General features: G+C 47.0%; 1 protein-coding gene across 11 annotated transcripts in view; it reads left to right on the forward strand.

The window, feature by feature from the left end:
* Positions 1-13,966, forward strand: part of asap2a (ArfGAP with SH3 domain, ankyrin repeat and PH domain 2a) — a 95,780-nt gene that overhangs the window by 77,068 nt on the left and 4,746 nt on the right. For 6 of the 11 annotated variants that reach the window (XM_036963074.1, XM_036963075.1, XM_036963078.1 and 3 more), the window contains 15 exons: positions 2,772-2,820; positions 3,156-3,322; positions 4,180-4,313; positions 5,310-5,404; positions 6,177-6,366; positions 6,936-7,021; positions 7,240-7,355; positions 8,159-8,226; positions 8,392-8,505; positions 8,657-8,903; positions 9,908-10,033; positions 10,411-10,528; positions 11,365-11,420; positions 11,642-11,721; positions 12,418-12,537. In XM_036963074.1, the coding sequence (XP_036818969.1) occupies positions 2,772-2,820; positions 3,156-3,322; positions 4,180-4,313; positions 5,310-5,404; positions 6,177-6,366; positions 6,936-7,021; positions 7,240-7,355; positions 8,159-8,226; positions 8,392-8,505; positions 8,657-8,903; positions 9,908-10,033; positions 10,411-10,528; positions 11,365-11,420; positions 11,642-11,721; positions 12,418-12,537 (1,766 nt within the window). The remainder of the gene's footprint in view (positions 1-2,771; positions 2,821-3,155; positions 3,323-4,179; positions 4,314-5,309; positions 5,405-6,176; positions 6,367-6,935; positions 7,022-7,239; positions 7,356-8,158; positions 8,227-8,391; positions 8,506-8,656; positions 8,904-9,907; positions 10,034-10,410; positions 10,529-11,364; positions 11,421-11,641; positions 11,722-12,417; positions 12,538-13,966) is intronic. The other 5 variants (XM_036963077.1, XM_036963080.1, XM_036963076.1 and 2 more) reach the window with 4 other exon arrangements.

Genomic DNA, 13,966 nt, shown 5'->3' on the forward strand with positions numbered 1-13,966 from the left:
TCTTCTCCCTCTTCTGTCCTCTGTGTTTCACATAAGTACCTCTACAAATGGGCTTTGCTCCATTCTCAAAGCCTGGCTTTTAGACACTACAGAACAAGGAGGGATGATGTGTTGGGACTAATGACAGCTCATAGAGTAGAGATATCTACTGCAGATGAACTAGGGAGGAGAGGAGAATCACAGAAAATGAAAAGTGGTTGATATGGTCTATGTCTGGATTATAAGGGAACATCTGAGTTTTTCCGTGGAATGAGGGCAGCGGGAAAGGAGTTGGGAACAGTTGAATCGCTGTAAGATTCATATTCCGGGAAGACTCTGTACTTTGTGTGTCCACACCGGCTTCTCCGAATCAGCAGCCTATTTAGAATTTCATCCACGTTCATCTGTTCCCTGTGTCCTCACATAATCTCATGTAACCAAGGGAGATTCACCCTCTTCTTTTTTTGTTCGCCCTCTTTCTTCAGTCAGGTTTTTGGGGATGTGCGTTGAGTTTAGCTGAGAGGTGAAGTTCATAAACACTGGGCCAGAACTAAGTGCTCACATCAGGCCGTCACCCTGCTGTCAAAGGACAATATTACTGCTTCAGGATATGAAAGGGCTTGTTCTGGTGGAAACAAGCCTTTGAGAGAGAGAGACTGTCAGAACTCCCAGCTGTCAGGGGATCTGAATTGTAGATCAGTCAGATCTGGAGGAGGATAAAGTACAATAGGACGAGAGGATAAAGTACAATAGGACGAGAGGATAAAGTACAATAGGACGAGAGGATAAAGTACAATAGGACGAGAGGATAAAGTACAATAGGACGAGAGGATAAAGTACAATAGGACGAGAGGATAAAGTACAATAGGACGAGAGGATAAAGTACAATAGGACGAGAGGATAAAGTACAATAGGACGAGGATAAAGTACAATAGGACGAGGATAAAGTACAATAGGACGAGGATAAAGTACAATAGGACTTCCTCCAGGTTTTTACTTTGTTGTACAGTACAATAGGATGTTTGGTAAACGTTTACCTCTGTCTTACATAGATTCCACATACAGTCAAATGTCAACTGTTGTCGCCTCATCTATTGTACTGTTGGGATGCTGTTACACTTATGTGGGACTTTTACTGTTTGTACTGTAGTTGACAGTGTCTCTTCCTGCATGTACTGTAGTTGACAGTGTCTCTTCCTGCATGTACTGTAGTTGACAGTGTCTCTTCCTGCATGTACTGTAGTTGACAGTGTCTCTTCCTGCATGTACTGTAGCTGACTGTCTGTCTTACTGTGTGTACTGTAGCTGACTGTCTGTCTTACTGTGTGTACTGTAGCTGACTGTCTGTCTTACTGTGTGTACTGTAGTTGACTGTCTGTCTTACTGTGTGTACTGTAGTTGACTGTCTTACTGTGTGTACTGTAGATGACTATGTACTGTAGTTGACAGTGTCTTACTGTATGTACTGTAGTTGACAGTGTCTTACTGTATGTACTGTAGTTGACAGTGTCTTACTGTATGTACTGTAGTTGACTGTCTGTCTTACTGTAGATGAGTGTGTCTTACTGTATGTAATGTAGTTGAGTGTGTCTTACTGTATGTAATGTAGTTGACCGTGTCTTACTGTGTGTACTGTAGTTGACTCTTACTGTATGTACTGTAGTTGACTGTCTGTCTTACTGTATGTACTGTAGTTGACTGACTGTCTTACTGTATGTACTGTAGTTGACTGTCTGTCTTACTGTGTGTACTGTAGTTGACTGACTGTCTTACTGTGTGTACTGTAGCTGACTGTCTGTCTTACTGTATGTACTGTAGTTGACTGTCTGTCTTACTGTGTGTACTGTAGTTGACTGTCTGTCTTACTGTGTGTACTGTAGTTGACTGTCTGTCTTACTGTGTGTACTGTAGTTGACTCTTACTGTATGTACTGTAGTTGACTGTCTTACTGTGTGTACTGTAGCTGACTGTCTTACTGTGTGTACTGTAGCTGACTGTCTGTCTTACTGTGTGTACTGTAGCTGACTGTCTGTCTTACTGTGTGTACTGTAGCTGACTGTCTGTCTTACTGTGTGTACTGTAGCTGACTGTCTTACTGTGTGTACTGTAGATGACTGTCTTACTGTGTGTACTGTAGATGACTGTCTGTCTTACTGTGTGTACTGTAGATGACTGTGTGTACTGTAGATGACTGTGTGTACTGTAGATGACTGTGTACTGTAGATGACTGTGTACTGTAGATGACTGTCTTACTGTGTGTACTGTAGATGACTGTCTTACTGTGTGTACTGTAGATGACTGTCTTACTGTGTGTACTGTAGATGACTGTCTGACTGTGTGTACTGTAGATGACTGTCTGTCTGTGTACTGTAGATGACTGTCTGTCTGTGTACTGTAGATGACTGTGTCATTCTGTACTGTAGATGACTGTCTGTCTTACTGTAGATGACTGTCTGTCTTACTGTATGTAATGTAGTTGAGTCTGTCTTACTGTATGTACTGTAGTTGACTGTCTCTGTCTTACTGTGTGTACTGTAGCTGACTGTCTGTCTTACTGTGTGTACTGTAGCTGACTGTCTTACTGTGTGTACTGTAGCTGACTGTCTGTCTTACTGTGTGTACTGTAGCTGACTGTCTGTCTTACTGTGTGTACTGTAGCTGACTGTCTGTCTTACTGTGGCTCTCAGCTCTTACATGTTCTGGTCTTTGATAAATGTCTTGTTCCACTATGTCTCTGACCCACCCACCCCTATCACCCCCCCCCCCCCCCCCCCCCCTGTCTTCTCTTTTAGATGACAGAACCTATCACTTTCAGGCCGAGGACGACCCAGAATGTCAGATGTATGTATTCCTTCCTTTGTTTGTGTGTGTGTTTGTGTGTGTGTGTGTGTGTGTGTGTGTGTGTGTACAGGTCATGTGAGTGTGTCCTGTTGATCCCCCATACATCTTTCCACACACAACCCACACGTTTCCATCACGTTTGGGTTGTGTGTGTGTGTGTGTGTGGGGGGAAAGGTGTGTCCTGTTTCTCCCCATACCTCTTCTCACAGTTAACACATCAATTTTTCCACCCTCTAGTCTAACCCAATGTTGACCCTGCCCTCACCCCATCCTCACACACACACACACACACACGCGCTAACTTCCCCTCCCCCTGTGTGTGTGTGTGTTTTCAGATGGATCTCTGTGCTGCAGAACAGCAAGGAGGAAGCGCTGAATAATGCCTTTAAGGGGGACCAGCACGTTGGAGAGAACAACATAGTCCAGGAACTGACCAAGGCCATCCTGGGAGAGGTCAAGAGGATGACCGGCAACGACATCTGCTGCGACTGCGGCGCTCCCAGTGAGTGACCGGGCGTCACATACATGTTAATACATACACACACACACACAATACCACCTATGTATAATTCATCATACAGCCTTTATGAATGCACAAAGTGTATGAAGGAGCCATGAACTGTTTTACTTTATTGTGCTAGACGTCACTTGTTAATGTACGGGTTATTCATAGAGATGGTTACCAAAGTGTTATATGAGTGTAATGAACAACTCCATGTGGTCACTTGACACCGACATTGTAGGGAATGAGGAATGCCCATGAGACAGTTATGTAGGTTTGACTGCAGCCTGTCGTTAACCTGTATCAGAAATAGCTCTTCCCCACTAAGCACATGCAGGTAGTTCCTGTTAAGGACACTGTTACCTACATACCTGTTACCTCTCTCTCGCTCTCTCTCGCTCTCTCTCGCTGCTCTCTCTCTCGCTCTCGCTTGCCCCTCTCTCTCGCTGCTCTCTCTCTCTCTCTCGCTTGCCCCTCTCTCTCGCTGCTCTCTCTCTCTCGCTTGCCCCTCTCTCTCGCTGCTCTCATCCTCTCCTCTCACCCTCTTTCGCTCTCCCCTCGCTTGCCCCTTTCTCTCGCTGCTCTCATCCTCTCCTCTCACCCTCTCTCGCTCTCCCCTCGCTTGCCCCTTTCTCTCGCTGCTCTCATCCTCTCCTCTCACCCTCTCTCGCTCTCCCCTCGCTTGCCCCTTTCTCTCGCTCGCTGCCTGCTTGCCCCTTTCTCTCGCTCGCTGGCTGCTTGCCCCTTTCTCTCGCTCTCCGCCCGCTCTCGCTCTCCGCCCGCTCTCGCTCTCCCCTCGCTCTCATCCTCTCCTCTCGCTCTTTTTTTCACCGCTCTCGCTCTCTCTTTTTTCCCAGACCCTACCTGGCTCTCCACTAACCTGGGCATCCTGACCTGTATTGAGTGTTCTGGGATCCACAGGGAGCTGGGAGTCCATTACTCTAGGATCCAGTCCCTCACATTGGATGTACTCAGCACCTCTGAACTCTTGGTAAGAAGCAATTTTGTGCTAGAACGCTCAGCACACATCAGCTAGTTTCACATTATGGCGATGTGGCGCTGGGAAGTTAGGCACAGTCATGTTGGAAAGTACACAGGTGGCACATCCACTTAGGTTAGTTAGCAAAACCTTGGGAAACACTGGCTCTCCCAGTGCATTGCCATTCTTGCTGTTATAATGGGAGAATCTCAGAAGCATGTCCTTGATTCCTCGCGTCATCTCTCCTCCTTTTCAAAACTCATTGGATGAGAAGGTCAGAAGTCCCTTCTGGAAATGGAATTGAGATTCTCCCAATGTGAAAACACATCCACAGTGCAGCTGATGATTTACTGCTGGTGGGAGAGTACCAAGTATACCAACGCCCATGTCCTGATTCTACTGAACTCTCCACCCTCTGCTGCGCTCCATTGGGATTAGATACAGTACAGTATTACAGAAGCTTGGAGCTGCTTCCACTTTGCATATTTCACATTTCATCTGGCTTTCTAATATCAATTTGGTGCAATTTATTGGCCGTAAATCATTTGGGGCTGAAATGTTTTTGCCGCTAATTCGAGATGATTGCCCTTGTTAAGATGCCAGGGGGTGTAATCATTAGCCAAACAGTTGCAAAAAAAAAACATTTGTTTTGCAACTAAAACGAGAGTTTCTGTTGGACAAATTCAGGTAGGTCCTTTCTTCGTTCCGTTTGTGTTTCCGCTTAGGAAACGTTTTGCAACAGAATCTGTGGAACGAATACGCCCCGGTCTTTCACATTATTTGGCCACAAGGAGATGGGTGGAACGTGTGAAGAGCGCGCACACACACACACACACACACCATTTTGATTTTAAGCATTTGCTGAAGTAGCAGAGCAGAATAAATGCAGTATGAGATGAATGTGTACAGTATAAGCTGTACTGTAGCACCCTCCGATAGGAGGCTCATTTGCACTTGTATGGACTGTCGCTCTGGTAAGCTCTTAACTGTTTGTGTGTTGCCATGAAGCTGGCCAAGAACGTGGGGAATGCAGGCTTTAACGACATCATGGAGGCGTGTCTATCTGCGGAAGATGTGGTCAAACCCAACCCTGCCAGTGACATGTAAGTTCTGTCTCTCTCTCTCCCCCCCTTTCTATCCCACTAGTTATCTTGCTTTTTCCTCTGGCTCTTTCCTCACACGCAAACACTCTATCCTCTCCTTCTTTCATCAGTCTCCCTGTCCCTTTCTCTACCTTCTCAGGTTCACATTACAGTAGCCCCCCTACCCAGACCCCCCCCCCCTGAAGGTGACTGTAAGGAGGTGACCTAAATGGCACCCTATTCCCTAATATAGTGGCCTACTTTTGACCAGGACACCTAAGGCTCTGGTCACAATTAGGACAGTATGTAGGGAATATGGTACCATTCAGGAAGCAGCCTTAGAGCGGTTGGGCCCGTGACCTTCCAGTTACCTATTGGCAACATGTCACCACAGACACTCATACCCATTCATTATGGATGGAGCAATAAGGAAGGCATCACTAACTGAACACATTTTTATTCATTAAAGCTTAAGAGAATTCTATGCATTCTGTTGTTGTTGGCACATGACTCGGTGTACAAGCCAAGTCAAATTGAGCACACACATAAGAAACCTAATGCCTCCCTCTAGTTGAATTAAATGTTTTAGTTTAAGCTCTGAGCTCATTTATGGCTGTAAGTATCAGATACAGGTCGGTTTGGCTGCTTACAGTCATTCATTTGGAATTCTGTAGGCAGAAGTAAATAATGGATTCTGGGCCCTTCAGACACAACTAAACGTCATTCGACCCAAATATACCTTCTGGCTGAACTATCCCTTTTTATGTCTGTGGCCTTTCTCCTTCTGGTGCAGGCAAGCCCGTAAGGACTTCATCACAGCCAAGTACACCGAGAAGCGTTTCGCCAGGAGGAAGTGTCCAGACGGGGTGTCCAAGCTGCACACCCTGTGTGACGCGGTCAAGGCCCGGGACATCTTCTCTCTGATCCAGGTGTACGCTGAGGGAGTTGACCTGATGGAGCCCATCCCCCTGGCCAACGGACATGTGAGTCTACATGTCCACACCAATACCCCCTGTCACACGAGCGTGCTGACCCCAGGCATACCGTGCTGGTACAGATATTTTTTTTATCCACATTGTCCTTTCCAGGCCATCACTCAACAGCTCGGCTTGGCTCTGCTTGGCTCTGTAGTGTGAATTAACCCCAACTCTCAATTGAGAGGTGGGGTGGTTTTTACATTGGGAACACGACTGTGCATCAACATTTGGTCTGTCCAGGTGCTCTCAACTGCCACAGCTGTAGTGGAATTCAAATGGCAGTATTTTGGTTCATTCTCTTTGCTGGGCTGTGAAAAACAACTGCTCCTGGGAGTGTAAATGCTTTGTATAATAGATCAACCTTCACTACAAACACCTGGCTCACATTCAGGGCTATTACTGCTTTTACTGCCTATAGCAAAGCAGACTGCCTGCCGAAAGGGAGCATATGCGCAGATTTTCATCAAAGTCCCAGTGTTTCTCGGTGTCAGCCGCTCCATTTTGGCTCTGCTATGTCTTTGTGTCCCCGAGGTCTCACCACGGCCATTTTGGATCTTCTGTGGGTGTGGTTGCAGGAACAAGGAGAGACGGCCCTCCACCTAGCGGTCAGACTAGTGGACAGGACCTCGCTCCATATCGTCGACTTCCTCACTCAAAACAGGTAAGGGAATAAAAGTAAACGTCAATGAGCTTTTTGTAGAAACACGGCCCGTCAGAAACAGTCACAACGGCGTATGACGACTGACTTTAACACGGTCGTCACACAAAACTACTCGGTTATTGTTTTTTTTTTAACACAGTCCCACAGAATGCAAATTCATTTGTTCAGAACAAGTGCTGGAATAATGCTGATGAGGTGACGTCTGTTCTCCCCCACAGTGTGAACCTGGATAAGCAGACAACCAAAGGCAGCACGGCCCTCCACTACTGCTGCCTGACTGACAACATGGAGTGTTTGAAACTGCTGCTGCGAGGCAAAGCATCCATAGACATTGGTAAGAGAACATTACATCTCTCTTCTACTGGGAAGGACTGGTTTGGAAACGGCACGGATACAAAATGCTAGTGTAGACTTTGTTAATTGTTGTCGAGTGTAGTGCAAGAAACGGATTCCTGTCGTCCATTAACCTGATTTTATGTTTTAATTCATAGCTATAGAAATGATAACTAATAGACTGCCAAACATAATTATTAAGACACACACACACACACACATAGAAGCGCATGAACGTGCCTTGTTTTGGTCAGGCCGAGTTCCCAGAGGCCCTTGGTTTGCCAAGAGACCCTACTTTGTCACAACAGCTCAAACGCTCTGCTTCAGTCTGACTCCATACAAACCAGGCCCACGATAAGAACAAGATGATGGTGAGAGAGAGAGAGAGAGAGACACACAGACTATTTAGTGTGGGAGTCCTGCTAATGATCTCTCTCCAGCAACGGAGTTGACAAAGGAACAGGGGGCCATGGACTGTGGACCGGCGTGTGTCTTTATGTGCCCGAGGAACCTCCTTGTTTCACACACTATCTAGTTTACAGAGACGGGGAGGTGTTGTTACAAACGCGGCTGTTGACAAACATGGCGAAGCAGTAGGCGCCCTGGCAGCCTATAGAGGCATGCTAGCGTTGTGTTGACAGGCTGTTGAGTTGGGTGTAGATATCTTCCTAATTCATGCTGTCGTAGCCTAGAGGTGATAATTGTCTCGGGTTACTTGTCAGTGCTCATCTATGAGGTGTTGATCTCGAGTGGTGGAGGACACAGGGTATAATTTAGTGACTGGATGAAGATGTCTTCCTGTAGCGAATGAGTCTGGGGAGACGCCGCTGGACATCGCTAAGAGACTGAAGCACCTGCAGTGTGAGGAGCTGGTGAGTGGTGTGTGTGTGTGGTGAGTGGTGGGTGTGTGTGGTGTGTGTGGTGAGTTCATGGTGTGTGTGTGCGCGCGCGCGTGCATCTTTAGCACGATAGAGAGTGACTCCTCATCTCCATGCTTTATTTGAGCCATTAATCACTGTCAGTGTGTGCGTGTGTAGCTGAACACGGCGTTGGCGGGGAAGTTCAACGTCCACGTGCACGTAGAGTACGAGTGGCGTCTGCACCATGAAGACATGGACGAGAGTGACGAGGACCTGGATGAGAAGGTGAGGGTGAGGACTCACTTCAGATTATACACACACACACAGACTCACCATGAACTCACCACACACACACACACACACAAAAGTGCATATGTACATACATAACACAAACACACATTGATTACCTTCCTATAACCTTTTGACCCCTGTCCTCCCTCAGCCCAGCCCCCACCGGCGAGAGGAACGCCCGGTCAGCTGCTACACCCCTGGCTCCAACTCCCAGCGCCAGCCCAGCCCTGCTTCGTTGGCACGCGACCCTGCCAGCCTGGCCAAGGACAAGCAGCGTGGTGGGTACATGCCCAACCTGGTCAACAACGAGACCTACGGCACCATCCTCGACGCCAGCCCCCCCGTGCCCGGGGGGCTCACCCCCACCTCTGCTCCCCCTCTTCCCCCACGGAACATAGGTGCTTTGTCTTTCTCTTTTGATGTGATAGCAAGGTGGGTGCTGCATGTATAGAGAGCCACATTCGTCTGGCCAAACGTTCCAAGTTCTATGAACAAGTTTAGTTTGTTCAGGGAATCCGTGTGAATGCTATTTGAGCACTGATTTTCTTTTAGTTTCAGAATGTTCAAAAAAAATGCTCCTGATTTTGAAGTTGATAAACGTGATCCATATCAAATGACCCCGGCATCGAGCCCATTTCAACCCAGATTCACCTCGTCCTCCTCGTCATTTTTTGGAGAATTATATTTATAATACATGCCCAATGGGTTCAGTTCAAATAGAGGGAAATCTCAATTTGGCCTCGTCTCTGTCATAGAGTGTAGATGGCCTTCTCTAATTAGTGCATGGCCCCATGGTGACTTGTGTGGCGCTCTGACCTATTTGAAGGGCAGAGAGGACTCTGGGTAGGGAGCATGTGGGCAGTTACATTGGCGGCGACAGAGTGAGCTAGTGAGCTACTTTTCCAAAAAGTTCTCCGTCTGTGCTCCATAGTCCATGATGAGAGGCAGACTGAAAATAACCCAACATATCACTGGAAATCAATTTGAACTCAATAGAAAATAGTCCAAGCACGTTCAATTCCTGAGTAGAATTTTGCATCCGACTGCTCACATTCCACCGTGCTGAACAATTTGATTCAACTCGCTCACTTCGAAGCGCGTGTTGTCTTTACTTACTTGGGCCCGTTGCCCCACAAAGAGCATTGGCCATCTGCAGCTCCTCTCCAGCAAACTTGACTTTGGTCTTATCTATTTAATTCCAGGAGTAGCCTTATCTTTCTGTGTTCTACTTTGGTGTCAAGTCTCAATCAATCAATGAAAAATGTCTTTTTACAAAGCCCTTTTTAACAGCGGCAGTTATCGGAAAGTGCTTTACAGATACCCAGCCATAAACCCCAAAGAGCAAGCGATGCATGTCTCCAGGTGCCAAAGCATATCTTCTCTCCCACTCCTCCCTCCCCAGTCCAGTCATCAGGGTCCTCTGGGTGGAAGCCTGGCTCTATAGACCTGGGGGTCCGACAGAGGTCCTCCTCAGACCCCCCCAATATCCACCCCCCCGTACCCCCCATGAGGGTCACCTCAACCACGGGTAGGCACCTCTCCTCCAGGCCTTGTTGTCTGAACACATCATAATAATAACCACAATCAGTATCGTAATCAAAAAAATCCTGGTAAATGATTGTACATAGCGTTATTGTCGATAGGTCATGTTACAGTGTATATAGAAGGCACATGCAGTATGTTTACAACATGTACAAAGACGACGCCGAGGAGAAAAGCACCCAGTTTACATGAAGAAGAGAATGAAGATGGGTAACTTGCATAGAGATCGAAAGAGGACTCGTCTTTGTATCTGTGCCATTATGGCGTCTGTGACAGCATAGACCGCGCCATTGAGACTATCTCCATTTTGTCTATCTAGAGCCCTCTTTCAACCTCTATCTCTCTCTGTCCCCCCCCCCCCAGGTCTTGCTCCTCCGCCTGTGGCCAAGACAGTGAGTATGATGGAGGCGATGAACCAGCAGTCAAAACCAGGGACCGGACAGGGCCACAACAGAGCCCCAACACCTAAGTCTCCTTCTGGGTAAGCACACACACACACACACACACACACACACACACACACACACACACACACACACAAACATGTTGGGGGGGGACACACCCTGCCTGAGGCAGCATGTTTTACTTTGATGAACACAAAGCAAGTTTGCCTTTGGAAAATAGCGTGTAGGGTTTCTGGTTTACCACTTCATTAACTCCCAAGCTGAGCTCTCCTAAAAGACAAACAGCTTTACACTATTCATCCACATGGCTCTACTCAAGCTCCCACGGGTCTGAGTTGTGTGGCTGTTGGAAGGGAAATGCACTGTGGGGTGGGTGTGTGTGTGTGTGTGTGTTGATTTGAAGCACGTCCTAAACAGCAGCTGACTACGAGGTTGTGTGTGTGTGTGTGTGTGTGTTGATTTGAAGCACGTCCTAAACAGCAGCTGACTACGAGGTTGTGTGTGTGTGTGTTGATTTGAAGCACGTCCTAAACAGCAGCTGACTACGAGGTTGTGTGTGTGTGTGTGTTGATTTGAAGCACGTCCTAAACAGCAGCTGACTACGAGGTTGTGTGTGTGTGTGTTGATTTGAAGCACGTCCTAAACAGCAGCTGACTACGAGGTTGTGTGTGTGTGTGTGTTGATTTGAAGCACGTCCTAAACAGCAGCTGACTACGAGGTTGTGTGTGTGTGTGTGTGTGTGTGTGTTGATTTGAAGCACGTCCTAAACAGCAGCTGACTACGAGGTTGTGTGTGTGTGTTGATTTGAAGCACGTCCTAAACAGCAGCTGACTACGAGGTTGTGTGTGTGTGTGTTGATTTGAAGCACGTCCTAAAACAGCAGCTGACTACGAGGTTATGTGTGTTTTTTTAGCAATGACAAAAGCTTCAGTAAAGGACCGACTCGAACTGGGTCCATCGAAAGACCAGGTGGGTGTAAAAAAATAACTTGATTTACTCTGCGTCTGTAAATAACCTGTAAAAGCATGTTGCATAGTCAGATAGAAACGCTGCGACTGGGCCGGGATGTGTTGTCTGTGGGTCGGCTGCAGACAGTCTGGTTGTGTGATTTTTGTCTGTGTGGAACAGTTTGTTTATTCACAACGACGTCATCGAATCCTCTTCCTCCTCGAATCCTCTTCCTCCTCCAGCTAAAGAAGTGCCGGGATATCCCCACAACTCAGTAGGTCAATCGCTGCCTCCCGCCCCCATGCCTAGGAAGACCTATCCGGTGAGTTCCCCTCCACCTACCGTTGACCTTTTTTTAATATGATCGTTTGCCCTGTTGTGGATTGTGATTGGACAGCCATGGACTATACAGAGGCACTTATTGGACTTCTCCATCTGATCTCGTCGTTGTTTTTCAGTTGGTCTTATTGTCCCGTGCACTCTGAGTATCAATGGCTCGAACAGGCTTTTCTCCTTCCTGTAACGCTAAGTAGGAGGGGAAACCTTGAAGTGTGTACTCGTTCTTGACAGATGGGGAAACCTCTCATATCTCTGTCCCTAGCTCAGTGCTAGCAATCTGTGTCATACGGGCTCACCATGTGAACCACTGACAGATCAGCGATAGCCTGTGGTGAAAACATGCGATGCACAACTCCCCCCTGCCTGACAGTTACTATGTCCTGTGTCATTTGTCTGCTATGCAACCCTCCAGCGGTCAATGTGGAAGTGGGTGTCGAGAATTCCAAAGGAGTGACAGACGGTTTAGATACTTCAGTTAAACGACCGCATCTGTCTGCAGAACGGTCAAGTACACCTGCCTGTCTGCATAGAAATAGAATGACTAGAAAGGGAAGCCCCTGAGACCATGGCAATTTGACAGTGCACTCTCAACATGGCCACCGTTACGGAAGGTTGACTTGAATGGGAATGTTGGTTCTAGTAATTGTATTGCTATGCCCGTCTGGCCGTCTCTCTTCAGAAGCAGAGGCCCAAGCGGGTGAAGGCCATCTACAACTGTATGGCGGACAATGCAGACGAGCTGACCTTCTCTGAGGGGGAGGTGATCGTGGTGGATGGGGAGGAGGACCAGGAGTGGTGGGTGAGTGTCAACTCTAGATTAGGCTACTATTTTGTGTGTTGGATGTGTGAAAAGTGGGGGGTGTGTGTGTGTTTGTCTCCATTCACACGCAGTGAGAGTAGTCCGGCCCAGTTCTAGTCCAAATCTGGCCTATTCCAGAGAGAGTCCACTGAGCATGTGCCAGAAATCTTGGTGGCCTCAGCAGCACAAAGCAGTGACCTCATTCTAGCCGTCCTTCTTTCTCTCCCGCCCCCGCCTGCCTTCCTTCCTCTGCTGAGTCCGTTGTCTGAATACAGACCAGCTGCAACTTGTTTTTCCAGAAGCCACCTCTGTAAACATGACCGTATTTAGTCACTTATTCTCCATGGGACTTTGTGTTATGAGATGCCTTCCGCTCTCTTTTTCTGACTTCAATGGCATTTTGTTTGTGTCCGCGCCTGAGTTGACGACAACTGAAGCAGAATTTAAAAGGTGTTCTGCTGATGACTCTTAAGGGGATAGTAATCCAAAAGTAACTGTACAAATAATCAGATTATGTTACTGAGTTTGTGTAATCTAAAAGTTATGTTACTGATTACAATTTTGGGGAGTTTACTAGTAACTGTAACGGATTCCATTAGAAAGTAACCTACCCAACCCTGCCATAAGCCATAGTGGCTTCGGAAAGTATTCAGACCCCTTGACTTTTTCCACATTTTGTTAGGTAACAGCCTTATTCTAAAATGTATTATTGTTTTTTTTTCTCATCAATCTACACACATTACCCCATAATGACAAAACAAAAATAGGTTTTTAGAAATGTTTGCAAACGTATAAAAACCTGAAATATCACATTTACATAAGTATTCAGACCCTTTACTCAGTACTTTGGCAGCGATTACAGCCTTGATTCTTCTTGGGTATGACGCTACAAGCTTGGCACACCTGTATTTGGGGAGTTTCGATCTGGTTCAAGTCTGGGCTCTGTCTGGGTCACTCAATGACATTTAGAGACTTGTCCCGAAGCCACTCATGTGTTATCTTGTGTGCTTAGGGTCGTTGTCCTGTTGGAAGGTAAACCTTCGCCCCCCAGTCTGCACTCTGGAACAGGTTTTCATCAAGGATCTTTCCTGTACTTTTCTCTGTTCTGACTAGTCTCCCAGTCCCTGCCACGGAAAAACATCCCCAAGGCATAATGCTGCCACCACCATGCTTCACCATAGGGATGGTGCCAGGTTTTCTCCAGACATGACACTTGGCACTCTTGGCAACTGTTACAGACCTATATCTATCCTACCCTTCCTTTCTAAAGTCTTTGAACGCCAAGTTAACAAACAGATCACCTACCATTTCGAATCCCACCGTACCTTCTCCGCTATGCAATCTGGTTTCCGAGCTGGCCATCGGTGTATTTCAGCCACACTCAACATACCCTTGTAAAACTGACTATCCTACCGATCCTTGACTGGTG

The sequence above is a fragment of the Oncorhynchus mykiss genome, chromosome 25 (genome assembly GCF_013265735.2).
Source record: "Oncorhynchus mykiss isolate Arlee chromosome 25, USDA_OmykA_1.1, whole genome shotgun sequence".
Taxonomy (NCBI): domain Eukaryota; kingdom Metazoa; phylum Chordata; class Actinopteri; order Salmoniformes; family Salmonidae; genus Oncorhynchus; species Oncorhynchus mykiss.